Source organism: Platichthys flesus, chromosome 16 (assembly GCF_949316205.1).
Source record: "Platichthys flesus chromosome 16, fPlaFle2.1, whole genome shotgun sequence".
NCBI lineage: Eukaryota > Metazoa > Chordata > Actinopteri > Pleuronectiformes > Pleuronectidae > Platichthys > Platichthys flesus.
This window is the reverse complement of record NC_084960.1, coordinates 14,251,139-14,274,940: the sequence shown is the minus strand read 5'-3', so window position 1 is coordinate 14,274,940 and position 23,802 is coordinate 14,251,139. Positions and strand designations below refer to the sequence as shown.

The window sequence follows — 23,802 nt, the reverse complement described above, 5'->3', positions numbered from 1 at the left end:
GTCACATTTTCGAAACATCAACAACATGCCCCCTCACTCTGTGAATTCTCAAGACATTTTCCTGCTCTATTGAATTGTTTTTACGAGGGGCCTGGCAGTCCGGAGCAACTGACTCGGACATTTGCGTTCTCACATACAGCCCCTCCGGTGAATTTCAGTAGAATATCTGAAGGTCAGTGCATGTCTGAAAGCACGATCTACAGGAAGAGCCCAGAATGCTGCTCTAATGAACTGGAACCTGTCATTTATTTGTTGGTGTTTCACAAGAGGACAGCGATGGGGACGGGTGACACAACTGACATTCTGCATAGGGCGCTGGTTGAACTGGTTTGTTTCTGCGTGTCCGGGAAAGAGAGCAAAGGGGGAGGGGGACGTAGCATTCATCTGAAGCGGTTCCATCATGACTGACGGTGAATGATTGCAAGCAGATGTCGTGTTTATCAAGATGACTGATGCGCCCACGATGTGCCCAAATCAATCCTGCCATAACGCACTTGTAATCTTGATGTGGCTTGCCTGTGCGCACCCATAAATACATGTAATGTATGTGTGTGTCTCTCTCCGTCCTGCAGATTTCCTTGATCTCGGTCACGCAAGATCTTTCATCGCATGAACGCAGCAATTACCCATCACCCTCCACACTAATTATACCATTAGCGAGGCCGGCGCAGATCTGGTAATGTGTAACGTTGTATGTTTCGTGTCTGAGCAAGGGAGTTTCACGTCAAAATAAAAGGCCTTCCCTGCTGACTTAAGCAGTCTGGGGATGCAAGTTAAGTACTGTTTGTATTTATACATCACTGTTCTGTATTTACAGAGAAATGGCAAATCAATAACAGGAGCTAAGGGAAAGACGAGGGGAGAGTGGAGGAGAATGGTCCATGCGCAAAGTGATTTGAGGAGAATTCCACAAATATAAATGAGTGATGCGAGCAGGAGGCGAATGACTGACTGGTGTCGGTGAGTAAGTGGGAGGAAAGATACTCTGAAAAAACCCAGCCAAAAAAACATAACTTTAAAAAAAATATGATAAAGCTTGAGATTTTCATCTAGTGAATCTCTGGGGCCTGAAATGGTGGTTGTGCATCCAGGACATCAAAATAAAGGAAATAATCCACCTTGGAAAATAAAGCAAATCTCCTGGAACTCTGCTGGGTTCTATTGGTAGTTTTTGAAGAGCCTAAAAGAGAGAGATTTGGGAATGATGACAGCATCACCCGCATTCACTTCCTTATTTGGTTCTTATAAATTTCCAACTCCACGAATGGTTGGGGACACTGTTGCAAACACTTCGCCCCTTCTCCACAGGTAAATAAAAAAAATTAACACCCTCTTACACCTGGCTTTTGTCTGCAATGGGAATGGAAACAACTGGACGGAGGTCATAGTAGTAATATAAGGAAAATGTATTTGTAAGGATGTAGTCTAAAAGTCAGCTTTAAGTTTTGATATCAGCAAGAAAGAACATGACCCTGTTCAGTGGACTTCATATCGACCAATCACCTTGCTAAGAAAAAAATCCACAATTCATTGATGCCAAAAGAGATTATTAGAGACTTAGAGGAATTGAATGGACAGATGAAGTGAGGGGTGATCCTTTTAAGTTTCTGTGTGGCCGACACTTACGTTGCTGATATTGTCTTGCGATTTCTTAACTCTCTGGATCTCCGGTGTGTCTGCGACCGAGCTGAAACATTTTCCTTTATTCTTCTCAAAATCCTCCCTGTAGCGAACCTGTAGACAAAACACAATCATGTTGGAAATGAAGAGATGGTCAAAATACACAAAGCAAATCGCACAGCTATGAACAGTTTTCTACGCGGTCAACAAGGAAAATCCAACAAATGCAGCTGAAGTTATTATTTATGGAAACCCTGACCTAGATATGTTAATCATACATAAATAGATTTTCTTGCTTAACATGGGAATAATTTCCACTTCCGCCAAGACTATAATATTTGTATCTATAGCATCTGTAAAGTGCAAGTTCTTGAACATGAACTAGCAAATGGATCCGTTCCAAGTTTTAATGAGCTGTGTGCCGGCCTAATAAAATATTTTTATAGCGGGAGTAAAATGGTTTTACTGTTGCAGCTTGACACCATTAGATAACTAATACGAGAACCCGGAAATGTCACCTCCAGTGAAATGGACATTCTGCTAATGTTTTTCCTTGGCAGAGGATTGGCTCAGGAGCGTATGTTTAAATTAAATCGAAAATACAACTATTATCATTGCATTTCCATTTAACAGAGTGGATTGACAATGTTACTCACTACAAAACAGAAGTTTAATGATAATACAACATTCAAAGAATATTATCTGATGATACTCAACAAAAGAATTATCAACAATCTATATGGAAATCATAATTCTGGGGGGCCCATAAGAGAACCCTGCCAGAACATCCAGCATGTCAAAAAAAAAAACATGTTTGGCATTTTGTTGAGGGTATTTGGTAATTATCCGTCAGGCTGATTCATCCGTTGAGCTTCAGTTGCCCTAAGCACTGACTGTTAGGTGGGAGTGTCCAAATGTTTCTGCAATTCTGGTATTTCCCCATTTTCAGATTTTCTACAGAAAACTAGAACTAGAAATAAATCACTAATTTCCTATACCGACTATGACTCCAGAAAGCATTACGTGTGCAAGCAAAGTGAGGTTGGCTATATGTATTCAAATCTTTTATGGTGACGATTGTTTCCTGTTTGCTGGGGGAGTGAAGGCCTTACGTACAGGACGTGGCAGCAACCATATATGGTCAGACTGAGAGGTAGTGCTTGGTATGACAAATTGTGTTCGTGCTTTTCTAGCCCTCCCACCCTGTCCTGACCCTAAGGGCAGGAGAGGAAACGTCCAGCCCAGGCAGAGTCAGATGAATATCTGAAGCTACAGGATACCCCCCCCCCCCTCTCACTGCTGAGTTTCTGCAGGTTTCAACAAGTTAAATTCAAGGCGTTTTTAGACCATAATTAATAAATAAATAAATTTAGTAACCTATGTCAAGTAGGACAGATATGAAGGAATATTAAAGAATGGAGTAGAGAACCCTGTAAACAACACTTAATCTCATAACTACAGGCAGAGATCAATCTATTCAGTTATAGATTACACATTGGTCTATATTGTCCAATTTTGCGGTGGGTGTTTTTGCGGTGGTTTGTAGGGACTGTTGTAGCTTTTCGTTGTAGTCATGGGCAAACTTGAGGCTACAGTGCAGGCCTTTCATTTCGTCATGAAGTGTAAGTTCAGGTATTTAGTATTGGATTGGACTAGAAAGGCCACGATTTCTGCCGTCTGAAGGTCACTGGTGTCTCTGTATGATGATGTTTTTAAAACAGTGTTTCGAAAAAGTTATAGCAGAAAAAGTTTGCTGTTCCTCAGTGACTGGCCGCCACCATGATTGATCTCACACGTAACATCTTGCAGTCATTATTATTAACCCCAAAACGCAGCCACGCATTCAGTTTTTTTTCCTTATGATCTCCTTGGCACACGCCATGACATTTCAACAGTGACAAATCACCTAATTCCTCCTCCCCACACCAAATCCTTATTCCCGCCCCCATGGCAACTGCGATATCAATGCACTCCTCCCATGAAAGGACTCTGCCTGCACAGTCCGTTACCAGCAAACAAAAGCTTCATCCCTCCATCCTCTCCCACAGTGTCCACATAATGTCTGACACTGCTAAACAGAGTGCTGACCAATCCTCCTCTCGTCTTGTGATGACATGACATGGTTGTGATTCAACGATGGTGTGTGTGAGAGATATCCGCTGTCATCCTTGCCATGAAGTCCACCGAGAGATAGATTGAAACTATAGATGAGCTTCATTCCCTGGGAAATTAAACACGGCTCTCAAGCCAGCGTACGAAGATAAGTCATGGAGAAGATTAATGCGGCCTCGACCCATCTTTGTCCTTCATTTGCGCTCCGCTCCCATCAGTCAACGAATTATCCTCCCCCTATTTTTATTTCTCAGACCGTCTCCTTTGTCTTTTTGGATCCATGCAACAGCTTCTTCTCCTCCTCCTCCAATCATGCGTCTGCTTTCTCTCCCCACCCACACTCCCTCCTCTTGCACCGCTGCTTTTTCATTCATTCATATTTTACTGCCTCAACAGCAACAGACGCAGACATCCCATAGAGCAGCAGCTCTTCCCCATGATAATCTTTCTCTCTGCATCTATTTGCATTCCTCTGGCTTTCCTTCCTCTGGGGATTTTACTTTTATCTCTTCCTTTTTCACCCTGAACTCCTCCCTCCCTCTTTCTCTGCCTGTTGGTGCCTTCCTGTCTTCCTTTTTTTCCTCGCTCATGTGCACCTCATTGCTCTCCCTCCTCCCAAATTTGCTCTCCCCAGTTTTCTCTCCATCTTGTTTGTTTCAGTTTCCCCCGCGAAGTCTCGTAATAAGGTGTGACAAACCTCTACCCTGCTACCATAGCAATAGGTTTCCAGTAGCAACGCAGTAGCAGCTGTGGCGAGGGGTGAGACGGCCACAGTCTCAGGCAAACACTTTCAACTTCCTTGCAAAGTGTACAGTACATATCAGTCATATCATCTTAACAAATACACAATAACTACATATGTACCTATCATGTATAAACTGTGTGCGATATGTTACATTTTGGAGTGGATCCGGAGCAGGGGGCTCATCCAGAATTTTATTGCACTTTATTAAAAACAAGACGTTTGATATTTTCACAATAATTACTGAACCTTGATGAGGTATGCACTTGACTTAGTGTCATTCTACTTAAATAGACAAGTCTCAGCAAAAATAGTTAGCACGTTAACAGTTATGAAACTGTTCTTCAAAAACGACTTCCTATACTTTCTTTTTTTTTAAGAATATTTAATACTTTTTTGATAATTTTTTTATACAACTAAGAGTTGTTCTAGCTTTTAATCATGTATGACAACATAGTGAATATGGTTAGGTTGAATGAAACAAGCAGTTTGAATAACTTCCTATAGAAGTGTTAGCCCTATAGAGAGGAACGTCTTGATCATAAATCCTTTTAGACCTTCTTCCTTTATAAGCTTTAAGTGTTAGTTGAATCACAGTTCCCTGTCCACTCAGACCACTGCTCTCACACAAACAGAGCAATGACACTAGATTCACTATCGCATTAATCCTTCCTGTCAAACAGACATCTTTTGTGTATTATAAGCTCATTTTGAGGCAACTGTTTACGATTAACCATTTGTATGATCACCATCTCTGGGTGTTTGGTAGAGAGTTGTTTGGGGGGAGGCTGTTATAACACAATCCGTGTAGAAAAACACCATCTGTCCCTCAATCCCTTCGTCATTTCCCTCCCCGTATGACCCCCAACCCCCACCCCAATACTCCACAATTCCCCATTTTGTATACACACACAGAATCATATGTAGTAATTTGACACAGACACTTGGATGACTGATGTGCCTTCTATAATAAGTCCCACCCACTCCATGAATAACTCTCTCTTTTGCTGCATGATGTTTTAACCGCTTTTCACCACGGATGCTCCCCTGTTCCCCATCTTGTGATTAATGAGGCTGAAAATGGCGGAAGTTGACAGCAGTTTTTTTTTTAATTATTATTAAAAGTGTCCAATCATAAATTTATTACGTAGCTGTTTCTGTGGTTGTTTTAGCGATCAGACAGACAGACAAGTTCCTACGCTGCAAAGAAACATAGCTCAGATATTATGGCATGAATAAGAGAAGTGAAACTTCACATGACAGCCGTCAAAATTGATGACACTCTGCCACTAGTTCTCCACCACATATAATAACATTTTCTACTCACACTATCTAAGATTTGTTATTCTTCCTGTAACTGCAGGAAACCACAATAGGAAAACGTTGTTGAAAGTCTGTCGGTGAGTGTAAATCTCGCAGAATCTCTGTCAGGGCCGTCTTTATTAAGTCAACATATGGCCCAGTTCAGATGGATATTTTGGTCTGATGAGGTTTTTTGATCTCTCGGAATGTATTTGGGTCTTTATTTTAGCTTCAGCTGTAGCAGCTTTAGTGATGTTTTCTTGGGGTAACAAATCATATCAGAATGGGAGAAAAACTGAATATTCGGGAGGATCACTTAATCAATAAAATTGCATATTTATAGTCCATATTCACAAATCAAAATTTGTCTCAAAGGGCTTAAAAAGGTGCGACATCCCCTGTCCTCAAAACTCAACAAGTGTAAGGAAAAAATAAAACCTATTAACAGGAGACACAACATTTAAGCATAAACTTGCTAAATAAATGTACAGCTGCAAAAGATGCATAAAAAGTAGAAGTGCAGTGGTAGAGCCCCCCTTATGTCAAATTGGTATAAAAAGCACACAATTTATGGAGCTATAATCCAGGTTGAAACCCCCACAAAAAGGCTTATGAATGACAGTCATACACATACTCAACACTGACGGAGGCTGTTGAGTGAAACATTTCTTTTCCAGACAGAAATTGTACTGGTTGAAGAAACACTATTAAATAACAGGTATATATAGCTAATTTTTGGGTCCTAGCATTCTGGAAGATAGAGTCTGTCAATGAACAAAAGCCAAACATATCTCCTTTCACTGGGCTTAAACTCAAACTTTCTCCTAAGTATATTCAAACTAAAAAGCTCAATATGCTTATATTCCGTGTAAAGGACATTAGTGTTGCAATGCTTTCCTGTTTAAAAATGATTGTGTTTCATCGAGTCATGTAAGCAAATGTGTTGCGAAACTCATCTAAGTCTGTCCTATTTGACAGGTCATTACTGATCTCCAATATAATTTAAGGTGTACTAGTGTTTCAATTGACTGAACCACACATGGCTATGGACCATCCAGCCCTCTCTTCAAGGCTCCTTCTTTGTCCATTGTGAATCAATTTCATGCTTGACTTCTCAGGTCTGTCTTCAAGTTTGAGTACGCACTTATCTTGAATGTTTACACTAGGTCTGAATTAGGCAGATAAAGTTATCAGAGACTTGACTTTGTGGAAGCACTTACTCCCAGATAATTTTTAGGGTTAATTCAAATAAGGTTTTTCAAATTACGCACATTGTTTTATTACCTTGTGTGGAACAAACTGTGTAGCTGGAATTAGGGTCAGGGTTAATATTATGTTTGGTTACTGACTTACATGGCTCTGCATCTTTGTCTGCTGTTGGAGGCGGAGGTTCTCTGGAGTGTCAGCCACAGAGGTAAAATTTGTCTTGGGGTAGTGTCTGCAAAGTAAACACACAAAACAGTAAAAAATGTCAGTACACCATAAACATGCACACAAACATACAAGCAGATGCCAGCTTTTACTCAGTGTCCCACTGTGACGCTCAAGCCAAGACTCCAAGAAAAGAAAAAAACATAACAGTGCGCAGTCTTTGGCCCCGAAGTGGGGGCATTTGTTATTCAAGGTGGTCTTGAGGTTGAGTTAGAAGCCCCTGTAGACAAAAGGTATGTCAGTACAACACACAATGCTCTGTCAGTGGGAGCCAAGGTAGTTAGAACGAAACGAGGAAGTGAAGGCAGGGGCTGTGTGTGGGAAGAGAGCCTGAAGGTTTCAGAGTTTTGGCGGAGAGCCATAGCAGGTGTGGAAAAAATTGTAATGTTAAAAAGCTTACTAAGCACAGGCACACACAAATGTGTGCAAACACTCATGGGCATGTCCCTATAAGGGATAACAGGAAGAGAAACTGCATGCAACAGACACAACAGGGTCAAAGAGACACTGGGCGAGTGTGAATGATGTCATGGGCAGCCCCCTTAAGCCCAGCATGAAGGCAAGTCTCTTTTCTGAATGGATTCTGGGAAATGTCTTGACAGTCGCGGACCAATAACCATTCAACCTCCCACTGCGCTGCCTGAAACAAACAGCAAACATAAATGTACTCAAGTAAGCTGAGATGCACATCTTCCACGCAGACATGCAGCACACAGTCAGCGCATCATTCCAAAAGCCATTCATCACACGCGTACTTTATTGATCACCTAAACCGCTGCTGTGCGTGCAAAGCCTAAGGCAGTGTTTTTATTCACTGGAGGCTTCTGTGCACAATAGGCCGTGAGGTCCACAAAGAATGGTGCATGCCAGTTCAGTGTGGTCCTTAAGGCAGCAAAAACACATGGCTCAAATCCAGCGGGAGCTAAAGAGCCCTCACAGATTATCTACGGACTGCAATTCCCAGCATGCCTCAGGGCACTAGGTGACCTGAAAAATCTTCAACCACTATCCGTGCCTCTTGGTAACCCATTTAGGCAATGTGTTTACGGTTTCCTTGACAACATGGGAAACAAACTGTATCAGCATTCCTCCTGCATTTATTATGAAATGTAATAAAAATTAACACAAGGATTGTGGTTGGTTTATTTTACAAAGAGCTATAAAAAGAGATGTGCACCACTTTAAAGAAACCCCAATGATAATGTGAAAGAAAGGGAAGCAGAACATCAATGCAATTACATTGGAACAAGAACAGAAGTTGGTGTGATGCATAACAAACTCAAGCACTTGAATCCTGCTAGCAGCCACGCAAAAACATGCAGGTCTGTGCACACTTTGTTTTCACAACAGTTAGCACTTTTTCCTGAAAGGGCAACATTAAGATGTGGTTGGTATCTAGGTTAGCAGTCAAGCATGCGGATTAACTGCAATGAAAAATAATTTAGATGATGCTACTCTTTCATTGTTGTAAGATATCTAACCATCTAACTTTCATTTTATACAAGCACACCTACCGCTTCAGATTGAAAAGATCCGTAGTTACCATTTACATCTTTAACAAATCAGTAAAGTAGGGCTGGAACAATATTAAGTGAGGAACGTCTACATTAATCTCAATTAAAAGATTCTGCATGCGATTATGCAGCCTGACAAGGGACAATATTTGGGGCTGGAAGCTTTCTGGTGTCTGTTTCTAGTTTGACCGATCACGTTTGAAAAGTCTTTGGTTGCATGCAGGTTAACAGTCTGTGTCGAGATCAAAAAGCAGAACACAATGCACAAAATCCGCTTTGAATGAATCTGCATACATGTAGAGATAGCTGTTAATTGAGATTTGTCAAAATGTCATCTGGCCCTAAAAATCCATCAAAAAGTACAAATTGTTGTGTTGTGCATGGAGAAATGTTTGACTCTGGTGAACTTTACCGACTGTTAACAGTGTATGCTGAACAGAAGACAGCCTCTTTGCCCAGATATCAGCTGTCTACACCAGAAGACTCAAAATATTGGCCGTTGCCCTCAGAGGCTAATTTGTCATCAACTGATAGCTACCGGGCTCAGAGATTATAAATGCCTTAAAAAGACACAATCTTTATTTTTCTAATTCTGTGGAGGGCAATGTCAAATATTTTTCCATCTCCATTGATCAATGATGTCAACCCAGTCTCAGCAAGTATGCACAAGTATGATATGTTAGTTTTTTTAATATATCATTTAGTTGCATCTGATGTCCTGAATATCTGTATCAAGATTATCTCAACATTAAGAATAAAATAAAAATGTCTGCCTGCCATATGTGTTGTACTTTTTGAGCACTCATATTCACTGGTGCCGTATCTCCTATTTCACAAATTTTTCCTGATCAAGAGTTGGACACTAGTAATATGTGTTCATTATTCTCTGGAGTTGGGTGTGTCTGCTCTGTGGTGAAACACACTTCCTGTCACTGAGCAACACTGTGCCCCTGTTTGTCTGAAGCAGAGGATATGTGGCTTGAACACACACACACACACACACACACACACACACACACACTCAGCCTCACCGTTAACAGCCCTGCTGTCATCGTCAATATGGGTTTAGAAACTGCCCTCGCACTTAAGGATTTCTACACAAACATACAACAGTGTTGTAGATTCAAGCTTTGTGACTCAGTGCGGCCTTATTATGTGTGTGTGTGTGTGTGTGTAACCATGATGTTTTTTTTTAGTCAGTTTGTATAACAAGGTAATGAGTCGCAGACAAGAGTGGGTGACACATGCACAAACTCAGTTAGCCTTGTGAACGCAAAAAATAAGGGTGTGATCAAAATGGAGGGGAGGAGCAGCTGGGGTTTAGGGGTGAGGGGGGCCACGCATGTGTAATCAAATTCAAAACACACGCACACAAAACCCGCCTACTGTGCATGAGGAGAGGCCTGTTTGCTTTGTGGGATCAGGAGATGTTTTGGCCGGCTTGACCCTGTAAGACCTGGAAAGGTTGTAATGCATCATTCAGATTAAACTTGTACATTTCATTCAACTCAGCAAGGTAAATGACTGACAGAGGAAAATCTGAACACAGACACACACATGGAGGAAGGATTAAAAAGAAAGACACATAGTGAAACCAAAAGCAGAGATCCCAGCTTTACATGACAGGAAGAAATCTACAATACAGTGAATCTCATGTATCAGAAGTCATCTGATATTTTCCTGACTAGACGTCTCTGCAGGTGACCTTCCAAAGAGAAAGAGCCCTTTGTCGATTAACACAATAGAAAAGTACAGCAAGCATTGTCACACCGTTTGATTGTTTCATGATTAACAACTTGTTAACAAACAACATCGTCCGTGATTAAAGCTGGTCTTACACTGCAGGAAACTGTCAGCCATAAAAATAAACGATCAAACTAAATCAAGACATTTGAGACAAGTTTTAATAACACCACATTGATGTCCAGATTAATATCAGTCATTAAGGCAGTGTCCCACCAATGTCTCCAAGGGGAAATGAAGAATTTAACCGTCTACTTATCTGCCCTCCTAAATCTCCCACAATCCCCTTCTGTGACTCTAGTATCTAATCAGGGAAAGGTTTCTCTAGAAGGAGGTGGGTGGGAATACAGTGAAAAAAAACAAGTCCTATATCAATTTAGAAGGCCAAATATAGAGGAGTAATGATAAAGTAGTTATCCCACATAATAACAACAGAGAACGTAGCCATCTTCATAGCATTCCTTTCCTAAAGTGGGAGGCTCTTCCCCTGTTTTTGTTTACTTGAACATGGCTTGTTTTAAACAAACGGAAAGAGTCAAAATAAACATGCTCTGAAGGGCCTTGCTCCTGTTCGGCGCATCGAGAGGAGGAAACATCTGAGGCAGGGACAGGAAAAGAAGAACCTGCTTTAGTCTGTGGAAATAAATGTGATAGTAGGATGACGCTGCAGACAGTCAATGCTTTGATGCAGACATGAAAGATAAGAAGTAGGGACAAAGTCACAATGAGATATTAAACCAGAAAGGAAAGCAGGTAGGATAAGAAAAGGTGTAAGTAATGCATAACATTATCTTTGGTTTAGGTTATGGATTGTATGTTAAGATGGACAACGTTACAGCTTCTTAAAATTGAAGACAGAACATATAGATCGCATCCTGCGGTATAAACCTGCCGACTACATGTTATCAGATGGGACAACAATATTATTACAAAATATCTGAACAATGCATACAGCTCTCTCTGTGTTTGTTGCCACTCTTTTCTGCTGCTGCTTCTACCCTAACTGACTCTACCACAGCAGCATGTTGGCTGTTGTCTTCCTCACCTTCTCCTGTATCTCTCTCTTCATTAGCTGCAGCTACCTTTTCCTGACCCTGTCGTGATGCTCCAGCTGCCACAGCAGCACCGGTTTAAGTCTGGAAATATTCAAAATAGCTATATGTGTTTTCTTAAGACTTTAGGTTTTCTCTTTTACTACTTCTCCTCTAGACTGTCTTTGAGACTCAAAATATCATTAGATATTAATGTGGATTGAGGCAGCAAACATTCAACCTCAGAGCTAAAGAATTAACATTAATGTCATCCACTTGCAGAAGCAGTCGATATCGTGTCAGAGCAATGTCACCCATCTTGTCTCTGGGAAAACACCACAACCAGTTGTATCTTTACACCAGACAGCAGCCCGGCAAAATTGTTATTTGAGTGAATGCACACATCAGGCAAGAATACAGCCCAACCAATTTATTGTTTGGTTGACAAAAAATGGCCGATATGAGCCTTTCATAGACATACATTTTTTTTCCATTTTCCTTTAAAAAAGAGTTTGTTGGTCTGTATTTTCTTGTTAGTCATGTTATTTACTCCAATTTCGTAAAAAAATACTCTTTATTATATCAGCCAAATGCAATAGGAAACCTGTGACCACAAGCTAGCCTACCACCAAAGAGTTTCCACTAGGGTAGAAAACAACAATGCTAAGCATGACGTGGCTTTATTTACTTCTCTGGTAGTAAAATGGCCTTTCAGAGGCAGAAAATGCAAAAGAGCTTGTCAGAACACAAAGCAACGCCTTCTCTCTGCATTCCCTTTCAGAACATGCACTCACTCTGGTCGTCATCACACACACACACACACACACACACACACACACACACACACACACACACACACACACACACACACACACACACACACACACACACACACACACACACACACACACACACACACACACACACACACACACACACACACACACACACACACACACACACACACACACACACACACACACACACACACACAGGAGGAGAAATTCATTATAAGTAATGGGCGAGGAGGATTCCATGGACTTCTGATGAGCCTTTAGTGTGTGAGAATGTGCTGGAGCGAGAGTGGACATGCTAGGTTTTAGAGTGTCCGCCTGTGTCACTGTAGAGGAACTTTAGGAATTTCCTTTGTTGATACCCCCCCTTTCCCCACCGAGGAGGAGGAGGCATAGAGGCACTTTCCCACACCACATATATGGGGCTTTTCTCTGAGGGGGGAGCTGGAATAGTCACAGATAAACAGCAGAGGAGGGAGAGAGGGGCCGTAGTTGGGTTGCAACATGAACACACACACACACACACATTTAGAGAGTCCTATTTCAGTTTGTTGACAGATTAAACACTGCACTCAGTGTCTTTGAGATGATGGCTGAACCAGTATGAAACATTAAATGATGAGTTATGAAACAACTTACGCATTGCAGTATGGCTTCTTATCGAAGCCTTTGTAATTCTTCATGTTTAGAGTCATTTTGCAGACCTCGCAGCTGAAGCATCCTTTATGCCAGTACTGTTGAAAACACAAAGACAGAAAGCACAATGAGTGGTGAGATCATATGATATTCTTTTCACCTTATCTCAACAAAACCTTACAAACACAAACACAGGAAAGCTAATTGTGAAGCTAAAAGTGAAGCCAGGAATTTAAATCCCTCTGGGTTTCACAGGGACAGGAGCTGGATGCAGAAAGAAAGAATAGTGACCGTTAAAAAGAGTGTGTGGAAAACATGAAGCAATGTGGAAACAGAGAAGTTTGTCTATGTTTGCATTAGACAGTTACAAAAACCAACTTCCCCTTTTACTCAAAGCTTAGTTTTGACAAGTGGATGGTGTGAACGTTAAGGTTGATCTGTATAATTTGTGATTGATGAGCCTGTATCTGCATTTTGCAGTCTAATCTGTTTTTACACCCTTGTTATTCAACCGCTAGCTTGGACGTTATGTGTGACTTTTGACGTTTCTGTGTTTATATGCAGAGGTTGTGCTTGGTCTGAAATCCACCTCTTGATACCCCTTCTGTCATCTCTGCAGGCCTTCATGTCGATCTACCTCATCTATCCATCTTCTAAGAAGCTGAGCCTCTATCTTTCTCTCAACCCTTCCTCCTACCCACCCTCTCGCCTCTTTTCCTTTTCTCTCCTGGCGCTCGGCTGATCTGCGGACTGAGGGTTCAAAGACGGATTGAGGGAGGGAGGATTGGCGAAAAACTGGAAGGAGGGAGGGAGGAGACATGAAAGGAAGGAGCTAGAGAGAGCAAGAGGAAGGGAGGCAATGCAGGCAGGGGAGGGGAGGGCAAAAGAGAGAATACCCCAGAATGTGAAGCAATGATCTGGCTGCTCCTGCCATCATCAAGGGAAGGGAGGGAGGAGTGCAAAGACATGGAGAGGGAGAGAAAAAAAATGGGAGGGAAAGAAAGAGGGAGTCCTTGTTAACATGGCCTCAGGGTACTCTGACATCCCTCATTCTTTGACCCACTCTTTATCACTTTCTCCACCAATTGCTCACACACAAAAACCTTATCTTCAAAACAAACGACACGCAACAGATGATTCAAAACCGAGGATACAACCTAAAAGTATAACATCACTTTAGCAATAAAAACATGCAGGATGCAAGTTTGATTTCACACATGCTTCTCAGGATAAGAAGCCGGTAATCATAATAGAAATCTATAATAAATAATCTATAATTTTCTTATGTGTACAGGCCAGCACTGATTCACAGCTGGCTATATAGCACTGAGGTCTATGGAAGCTACAGATCGATAGAAGATGCCATCATGGCAGTGCTGTGTTTAGAAAGATGACTTAATACACAGCAAAATGAGCATTTTCACGTCTGACTTCGCAGATTCCATTACTGAATGGCCAAAATGTGGCTTCAGGCTGGTCTTAAGAACAGTTTTGTCTGCTATGTCTGGATGTAATGGACCACACAGAGTGGTATGCTCTGAAAAAGGACAAGTGAATGTGTGAGTGTGTGTGTATGTGTGTGCGTGTAAGTGTGTGTGTGTGACATCGGTGTTTGTAGCTGTCGGTCAACCATATTTTACCAAGGTATAAAAAAAAAAAAAATTAAATAAAAAGAGCAGGCTCACATTTAAAACCGAGGCCAAGCTCTGAACTGTGATCCGGAGCCAAACACACTGGGCCAAGCCTTCGAATGCAAACTCCTTATCCCACTACAGCCCAATCGAGGCTGGAGGGAGTTGCAGATGGACACTTTGTGTTACTATTTCCATTGCTTCCCTCTCCATTGTTCTGGCTTGCACTGCAATAGCAAATCCCTCTACAAACAACAGCATACAGCAGGCAGATTCCATTTCCTGTAGCTTCAGCTGACTTGCAGCTGTGGTGGCTGTCATCTTTTCAGGCATACTGTCTGTCCGTTACTCTATCCCCATTTTGTCCAGATCTGTAATGATGGCATACCATAGCCTGTATATAATGCCAGATTATGTGTCTACAATTGCTGAAGCTAACAAAGCTAATGTAGCTAAACATTTCCTGCATATGGGTGCTGACATCTTGCAGTGTTGATGTCAATTGGAGTCAACGTCTATGCAGTAGTTATCAAGGTGTGGATCCGAGATAACAAGGTCCTGTATCACAAATACATACATTCTCGACCACGTCATATTCTACCTCATTAATGTATCAAATACCTAATCAAAACCAAACATCGGAAAAACTGACACTTGAACATACATCAGTGTGACAAGAACTACCCAAACTGACAGAAACCTTCTAAGAGAAAATAATTTTAAGATTTTTCCATTATCTATCTGCTAACATGAAGGATGCAGGTGTTTATGGCCTATACTGCAGGCAGCCAACATGGGGCAATCAAGATGGTTTGGCTTCATTTTAAGCTATCTCTTTACATACAGTCTAGGTGTTATGCTTATACAGAGAAGTAAATGGAAAAGGTTTGTGCAGAAAGAGGAGATATCAGCCGAATATGGACTTTGATACTACCGTTGTTTCCCAGAATACATATTGACCTGTGATCTGTTCCAGAGACCAAGTTCCAGCTGAACACTGTTTAGCAAACTGTTCCGAAGCCTCGACCAACCCGCTAAACCACATTCCATCAGGACAGCCCTTGCTCTCCTTCCACCTCCTTGTGGATAGCACAACTTTCTCAGGTGACCTTACTCAAACCCTTAGATTAACAAATACCCAGCAGACAGCTCAAAGGACACTCTGGGAAATGATTGCTCAGGCCTCATTTGGAGGTAGGCAGGGGCTGCATGTCCACATTTGCACCATACCCTAAATATCAAAAGTTGAATACACCCCTAACACCTATAAGGGAAGAACTGACACAGATGATTCACTCTTCTTTTAGGCACTGCAGGCAGATTATCTGGTTGAATGGCTTTTTATTTTTGATAAGATCATCAGTGGTTGCATTTTCTCTCAGATAAAATCAAAACGTGCACACGGAGGTGAAATACAATCTGAAGTGGTCACTTGTGACACATATTCTAGCGTTTGGTTGGAATCACCACCCATTTCATGTAAACCTACACAAAGTCTGAATGAGGATATCTGGTCGGAATAGTTTTAGTCTGGGGCAGGTATGAGGTCTAGGATAAGACCAATGCATGTCAAAGGGAAGGGACAAACAAAGTTGTGGGTGTGAGAAAGAGCCCAAACATACATTAGAGAGGCTATCCAGCACTTAACCTAGTCCTGCTCTAGGAAAACCTGGCTCTTGGGTACCGAGACGGGATCTGGCAGTCAGCTGGAAAATGAGGACACTGCAGAGACAGAGCCCTAGAAATAAAACACTCGTGAAAAAAATCCGGCAGTGTCTTCCTGCATCAGCGTAGCTCAAGGGCACATGTGTACGTGTGTATTCATGTGTGTATTACTGTATGTAGGATATATGTCTGTGTGTGTTATGCATGCATTTCAGATACATCCAATGAGCCAATCAAGAGACAAAATGCTCTGTCAGCCTCACTGCTTCCTCCCGGTGAGAACCAGATACAAGTTGGCCTGGACAAAAACCCTGCCGCTATAGGGAAGCCATAATTTCAGACCCCATGTTTGCACAAACAGAGGGATGGTTGGTGATAGTCTGACCAAGACTGGGCTCTCACTTAATACAGACTGAGGAAACGATAAATTGTCCAACTTAAGTCTTTAAAAGCTCCAGGTCTTTTGTGTCAACAACCTCAGTTTGTGATATAAACAGGGCACATTACTCACTCACTTGTACTGGTCAAACAACAAAAGCAAAACATTTACAAAATGACAGTTGTCATTTGACTTTTATTGATAGAAAAAAGGAATTTTCCCGATTTGTTCAATCTAAATTTAATTGACTAGTCGCTTGTTTTTTTGGTGTGTTTCCTCCTTTTAATTAATAGAAAGTACTTACAAAGTTAAATCGATTTTCATAAAAGCTACCATCCACTATTCGACTAATAGTTGCAACGGTATTTGGATACTTCGGTTGGGTACCAAAAGCCGTTTTCAGACATGACCTGCGGGTAAAATCCAGAGAATTGGCTATGGAGTTTGCCCGCAATTTGCTTTTCCTACATGCATAACACAGTGGGAGGTTCTCTGCCCAGACAAGTTCAAATCAGCAACAAATCCTCTGCATTATTCAGCCAAGTGGTGGAGCAGTCAGGTGCAGCAGACAGAGACAGGAGGTGACGTGCTAACTCTGTTGCATATATCAAGTGATTTTCTTGACAACATACAGACAACAGTGTCACGACAAACTCTCAACACATTTGCCACTGTCCTCTATGTGTGTCACGACTTTTTCACCCAGCGATATTCGTTTTATTTTTGTTTTTAAAATGTTTGCGCCTGTTGCTTGTTAGAATCGTCATTAACCCCCCACTTGCTCGCAGTGAATCTAGCAGGGCTCCCCTGCTGTGTTCAAAAATCAACTTCTCCTGAATTTCTACGGACATTATACTACGAGGCCAGGAGGATACAATCTGCAGGAACTGCGGAGCGTCTACCTCAGACATTTGCTTTCACACTTGCATATCCTCCAAAGAAAATACTGAGGAACTGTGGAGTTAAGTGCATGTTTAAAAGCATTTTAAGTAGCTTTAGAACAGACAGATTTTCTAAATCTTGGCTGGTGTTATTTTCTTTACCAGTTAATTGAGAATTTCTGACCAAATCATGCTATTTATAGATTAAAAAAAGGATATCTACACAATCAATAACCCGCATTCAATGGATTTGAATGCTCCAGTCCTCTGGTAATATCCACATTAAGCAATAGAGGAATTTAGTGCCTTATAGCACCGAAGGACATCCCTTGGGTGCCTGTTGAAATGTCTGATATCTCTTGGTCAAATCAGTCGCAATTAACTTCAGTCTAAACCACTTTGTTTGCTACATTAGAGGCTGATTAGGGTCACAGTTTTGAAAATATGCAGTGTTGGCTCTTAAATTGAGATATTAATTGAAACCAATAGTGGTTAAACAAAACAAAAACACCACCAGAGACTCACGCACACAGAGTGGGCCATTATAGCCACGTGGTCTGTGTATGTGTGTGTTTGAAAGACTATTCTTGAGTAAGGTAAAATGCCTAAAGACAAAGCCCAGCATCTGGCTAGTGCTAATAGAGGAAACTCTTCATCCATCAAAGCATGTTGGTTAATTATAAGCCTACCTGTTGCCATTCACTTCTACCAAAGCCAGGGGCAGGAAGACATACCATGCCTAAGTAGAGTATGCACTCAACACACTTTCTGAACCACTCCTGACTGTGATGTGCACTTTGTAGCATGCATACACACACACACACGCATGAGTATAGGTGAAATGTCAAAACCCTTCTGCATTGTCGTAAGTCAAAATATAAATAGACTTTAACAAACATCCAATCATTCTACAATTATAGGGACTAATACAATCTCTCTGACTTCCTTTCTAAAACTCTTTTAAGGCAGTGACACAAAGAGATTCCAGATTTTTTGTATGGGGGGTAAAATAAAGCTGTACTATTATATTGGGAAAACAAACAGAGCATGTGCAATAGTTCCTTTTTTCTTATTAAAACAAGAACAAAGGAGAAGTACCTGGCTGCACATTGTGCTGAATTTGATGGTAATTGTGCGTTTGTGCCTGTGAGTCATCAAAGCAAGGTGGTGGCTGGACAGATTCCTCACCTCTTGTGGCATTTGGACAACATGAATCAGCACCCAGAATAATCTTGCTAAATATAGAGACGCTAGTAGACGAATTCCTCTAAAACTGGGGTTAGTGATAAAGTGTTTGCAGGCAAATGTTCTTCATTTAAATAAGAATGCTTGCACAAAACTGTTTAGTGCTTAAAGAGTGACAACAAATGCATATATCTTAAAGTTTTCGTGATTGTAAATAAGACCATTTTTAACTTAGTTTCACAACTGTATACTTATATCATAGGGCTACATGTTTTAAGCTCCTTCATACAGTTGAGATTATACAGAGCGGCACAACTTTAAAGGTCTGACCTTTAACCCCCTTTTCCAGCAATTTCCTGGGATTGAAAAGGAGCAGCTCATTCAGGGCTCACATCTTAACCAGAAATCCCACATTGAAACCAAATAATGCATAGACAAAGTTCGGTAGCCGAGTAATACAAATATATGGGCGGAAAAGTACACACACGCAGTATGTATCATATAACTCCGTGTGAGGCAAATGGTGTATGAAATCTGATTGCTACACTCACTTGTGTTAATGGCAACTGTGTCAGAACATTTGGGATCATGTAAACCAAGAGGTGCTTCCACTGCTATCAACCCAACTACATCTCTACACCACATCTTTCAAAGTAAAGAAGGAATCTGTTAATAATATTGTAAAACTCCCTCCTGTAGTGGGTCATTCTTATAGTATAACAACACCGAACAAAAGCAAAGGGGCAGAATAACTGAAACATGGGTTTGTTTCTTGTCTGTTAGTAAATGTTAAAACTTATATATTTTTTCTAACCATAACTTTTGGACTGTCCCCACTACTAAGATCTATCAGATGAGAGGTTGCGCCTGCGTAGACTCTTTTAGACTTTTCAATTGACATCAGACGACAGTGTACTCTATGTGTATAGCGCACCTCTTTTTCATTCTGACATATTTGTATAGTTTTTTTTAACCGATTCTCCGTTCATCATCAACACACCCACTCGCTGAATGACTTTTTCTACTTCCTGGACATTTTACTTGGGAAGTAGCAGAGAAAGAACCAGAAGTTGTCCGGAGAAACTGAATGGCATTTGCATTTTCATATACCTCTGGAAAAATTTTGGGAAAAAGTCCAGACTTCCGCAGATTATGAGACCTGGTGCCCAGTGGGAGATTGTTTCATAAAAGCTATGATCTGAAACAAGCTAAATTAGGTATTGCCTCAGAGAGAGAAAGAGAAATAAATCCAATACTGTTGGTAATCATAAATTCTAAATATTTAGACGTTGCTAACAAATTCAAGAGCCAAAAGACATCTTCAAGAGCCAGTGGCAATATTAGTACTTCACATACTTATTAAATGGATAAGCTGTCATAATGTCAGTTTCTCACATTATTTATAGACCTTTCATACACTACATTCAGTGATACTGTCGCTGATTTACAACCCAGGAACCAATTTGTAATATATGACATAATGGTACATATTTCACAATAAAATTATAATTAATCATATGCCGTGATGTAGGAGGACTGCATCTCTCTTCCTGCAGAAAGAACCAGCCCTGTAATGCAGACGTATTACGTGCAGACAGCCCATAGTGATAGTAAGTAGAGAGACTCTCCAGAAGACAAGTGTTTGAGTGAGAGATGAGTTTTACACCTAACCACTTTACACAATCTCTCAATTTATCTCGGAAATACACACTTCCTGAGTGCAGAAAAAGGTTTTTAATCTGAAAGGGACACACATACAAATCATTTCACTCCTGCAGACATGATGCATTAACCCAAATGTGACAGCTTTTGCTGGTAAAGTTTGAAATGTAGGCACTGGAGAATTTAAATGGTGTAGGCTTTGTTCGTACTTCCTTGTACAAGGTTTATTGGCTGCAGTTCAGCAGTAGTGTTCAACTCAAGTCACAAAAAGCTACAGTGACATATACAAGCCTTTTACTAGATGCAAATATGCAACATCTAACTCCTTACTATCAACAAGCTTTTATGTATTGAGGGGGAAGCCAAATAACAAGGCGAAACCTTCATCGACACAGCCTCAACCTGAATTCACTTCCTGTCTCTGCATGTGCTCGGCTGCTCACTCTGGGCCCAGCCCTGCTATTTAAGTATGAAGCTGACAGACCAACAAGCCTCTGTGGCTCAACCTCGCCAAAGAGGTATATTATAGAAGAGGACTGTAAGGTAAAAGCTATTCATGAGTGGCTGAGAATACCAATTCAGAAGCTCCGCACTACCCTCAAGTCTCCTGCTTTCACCTGAGCTAGCCTAGCACATGGGAAAATCCCCGGCAAATGTGGCCTTGTCTGCGTTGAACAAATGAGAATGGCAGTGCGAGTGTGCTTCGGAGACGGAAAAGGGGAGGTTGTTTTGGCGTGTCTGAAGGGGTGAGCGCTGATGCGGAAAGACAGCAAAGACCGACGCCAGGCTACTCTCCTGAGCGTGGTTCAGGGTGGGAGACAGCACAGTGGGCCTCTGACAGAGCACGTTTTATGGGAGTGTCTGTCTGCTGGAATGCACTCTGCCACAGGCCACATTCCCCCAGCACATTCAGGGTGTACTTGTGGCAATTTGGTTCTCATCATCAATATCAGCCTTTCGAACGGTCTAAAACGACATGTAACGTTAGTGGAATGCTTGTGCACGAAAGGAGGGTCTCAGAGATAAATCAATTCCAGCCTGGAGCAGTCTGAGGAAAACATTAGTCATGGTGCATTCAAGAACACATCACTGCAGAGGACCAGTAATGCATCCAATCAAGAGCTGATGTTACTTTAGATAATGTGCTTTGTGCGCTCTTTCTCCATCTTCCCCTGTCTGTCAACCAAAGCAGATAAGTACGTCTCAACAGGGATTGATTTTCTACAGCCATTCAGACGTCCATTAGACAAATTATCTACTTGCCCCAAGCCACACTTTTGTAAAACTGTGTAACCCTGCTTGTTCATAACCTGGCAGAGAAGACTCCACCATGTTGCATTTTGCTCCTTTATCTTGTTGCAAAAAAAATACAATCAAATTGCAGCAGCATGGAGTCAATGCAATGTGATCACCTTCCACTCCCTCAAAGATGAAGGTGTCAAAGGAACAGCAATCTGAGATCAAACTGACGATCCCATGAACGATGGTTGGACTGTGGGTAAAACTGATGGGATTAGCACCTCGGCTGAGATTAGTCCACCACGTTTGACTGGCAAACTGATCATCCCTGACATGGATTAGCCAGCGAATTGGACACAGACATCAGTCCACGCTGCTTTTAGCAGCGGTGGACAGGAAGAGCTTTGTTCTGGGACTTTGGCGTTTCTTCAAAGAGCTAGGTTTCGTTTATTATTGGCGGGGTCGATCATTTTATTGCGTATTTCTTTATGCGGAAGGTGTGAGACGTTCTCAGTCTTTTTTCTTGAAGGCAGCGGTGCCAGCCAGGCCCAGACCTGCCCCGGCTGTCTGGAAGCACTGAGAGGCGCTAGTTTGGACTAAATCTGCCTTTAGCCCCCGTCTTGATAAGATAAAATGATATATGTCAAATGAAGAGGGTTTATAGTTGTATAACCACATTCAAATGGTGCGTGTTCGATTCAGGTCCACGTTGTTTCCCCAGACGTTCGCTAGCCGTTAGCTGGTTTAGCTAGCGACATACCTGTCCTCTGGTGGGGGGTGTTCAATTCATTCACAAAAAGATACGTGCCGTTAAATGCGAGCAGGAATGAGCTCGGTCGGGGCTCCGTGAGGAGGGGGGGTCACACTCGGTGTTGTTTTTAAAAGAAGAAGAATAGAAAGTAAGGAACGTGCTCGTACCTTGTCCAGACAGTTCACTTTTTCCGTGGGGTAAACGACTCGGTTACATCTGCCACACAGCGGATTCATGTTGGAGGAATGCTCTTCGCAGCGAGTTAGCACGGAAACCGCCGAGGGATGCCGGGTCGTGGCTGTCTGCCGTCGGGTGTTCGAGTCCGGGAACGCGAGCGGGCCACGGTGTGCGCGGTTGGGACGGGCAGCGGGACCGAGGGGACTCGTACGAATCTAATCCAGGAGGCTGTTGTTGTCGTTGTAGCCGCACAGCTGGCTGTCAGTCCACTAACCAGACACGGAAAGCGCGCTCCCGATACCTCCCCCCTCCTCCTCCTGCCTCGCTCTTCCCCCGCGCGTGACCGAGCAGAAAGGGAAGAACCAGCGAGGGAGGGTTTTCAAATGTTGTCACACTCGAGAGAAACATGTCGGGAAATCATCGTTTGACGTGAAACTGTGGGAACCTCCGTGTGATGCGCGCTTTCGCAGGAAAAAAAAAACGAAGCCCGCACACTCTGGGTTTTGAAAATCCAGGTCAGGCCTCATTCGTGCGTGTGCCTCCTCGCCCCCTGCATCTGCGCTCACATATACAACTCATGCACTCATCTGTTTGTGTTGCAGGGGTTTCTCTTTTTGAGGGGGGGCACTTTACCGATGCACTGATCTCAAATCACATTTTTACACATCTGCCACGTTCACTGCACGTCCCACTGGACGTCCGTGTTCATGCGTTTTGTTAGGGTGACACCTGCTGGCCAAATGGCTGTACTGAATCCCTCCTGTATACCTCTGGAAAGATTGGAAGTTAATTTATTTCGACAATCCTTTATTCTGTTGTGAACATTTCTCCCAAATTCCAAATTCAACAGACACTGTAATGAAATGGCTGACATACACGTAGAGATGGAGATTTAAGGCAAAGCTGGTGTGTGCTCTTACTTTTATGCCATTTTTATGGCACTGTTGCTATTTTCTGTCCTGCTGCTGTAAGAATTAATAATATTTGTATATATCTGTGCAACATGAAGTAATACCAAAAACACAACATCAAGCTTATGTACCGTTGAGGAACTGTGCTGTTCTCATAAAACAAAAGGTGGAACTTAAAATGAATTACTTCTCCATTAAAAAAGCAGGGAAGGAGACTTACAAAGCATTTATTTTGATAAAGTTTATAAACAAGTTGGAGTCCAGCCAATGTTTATTCCAACAAAGATATAACATGAAACTGAAAAACATTCAATGTCAAGCCATGGTTCGCTGTAATCCACCAATACTGCTGCAAAAAAATTATCTTTTTGCAAGAACTGCAATAAAACAACCATA

At 41.9% G+C, this 23,802-nt stretch overlaps 1 protein-coding gene across 2 annotated transcripts in view; it reads right to left on the bottom strand.

Moving 5' to 3' along the window:
- lasp1 (LIM and SH3 protein 1) overlaps positions 1-22,805 on the bottom strand; it is a 29,194-nt gene extending 6,389 nt beyond the window's left edge. Inside the window, exons 1-4 of one of the 2 annotated variants that reach the window (XM_062407312.1) lie at positions 22,486-22,805; positions 12,929-13,023; positions 7,130-7,214; positions 1,627-1,734 (exon numbers count right to left, since the gene is read on the bottom strand). In XM_062407312.1, the coding sequence (XP_062263296.1) occupies positions 1,627-1,734; positions 7,130-7,214; positions 12,929-13,023; positions 22,486-22,554 (357 nt within the window). In that variant the 5' untranslated portion in view covers positions 22,555-22,805. The remainder of the gene's footprint in view (positions 1-1,626; positions 1,735-7,129; positions 7,215-12,928; positions 13,024-22,485) is intronic. The other variant, XM_062407313.1, reaches the window with a different exon arrangement.
- Between the last annotated feature and the right edge of the window lie 997 nt (positions 22,806-23,802).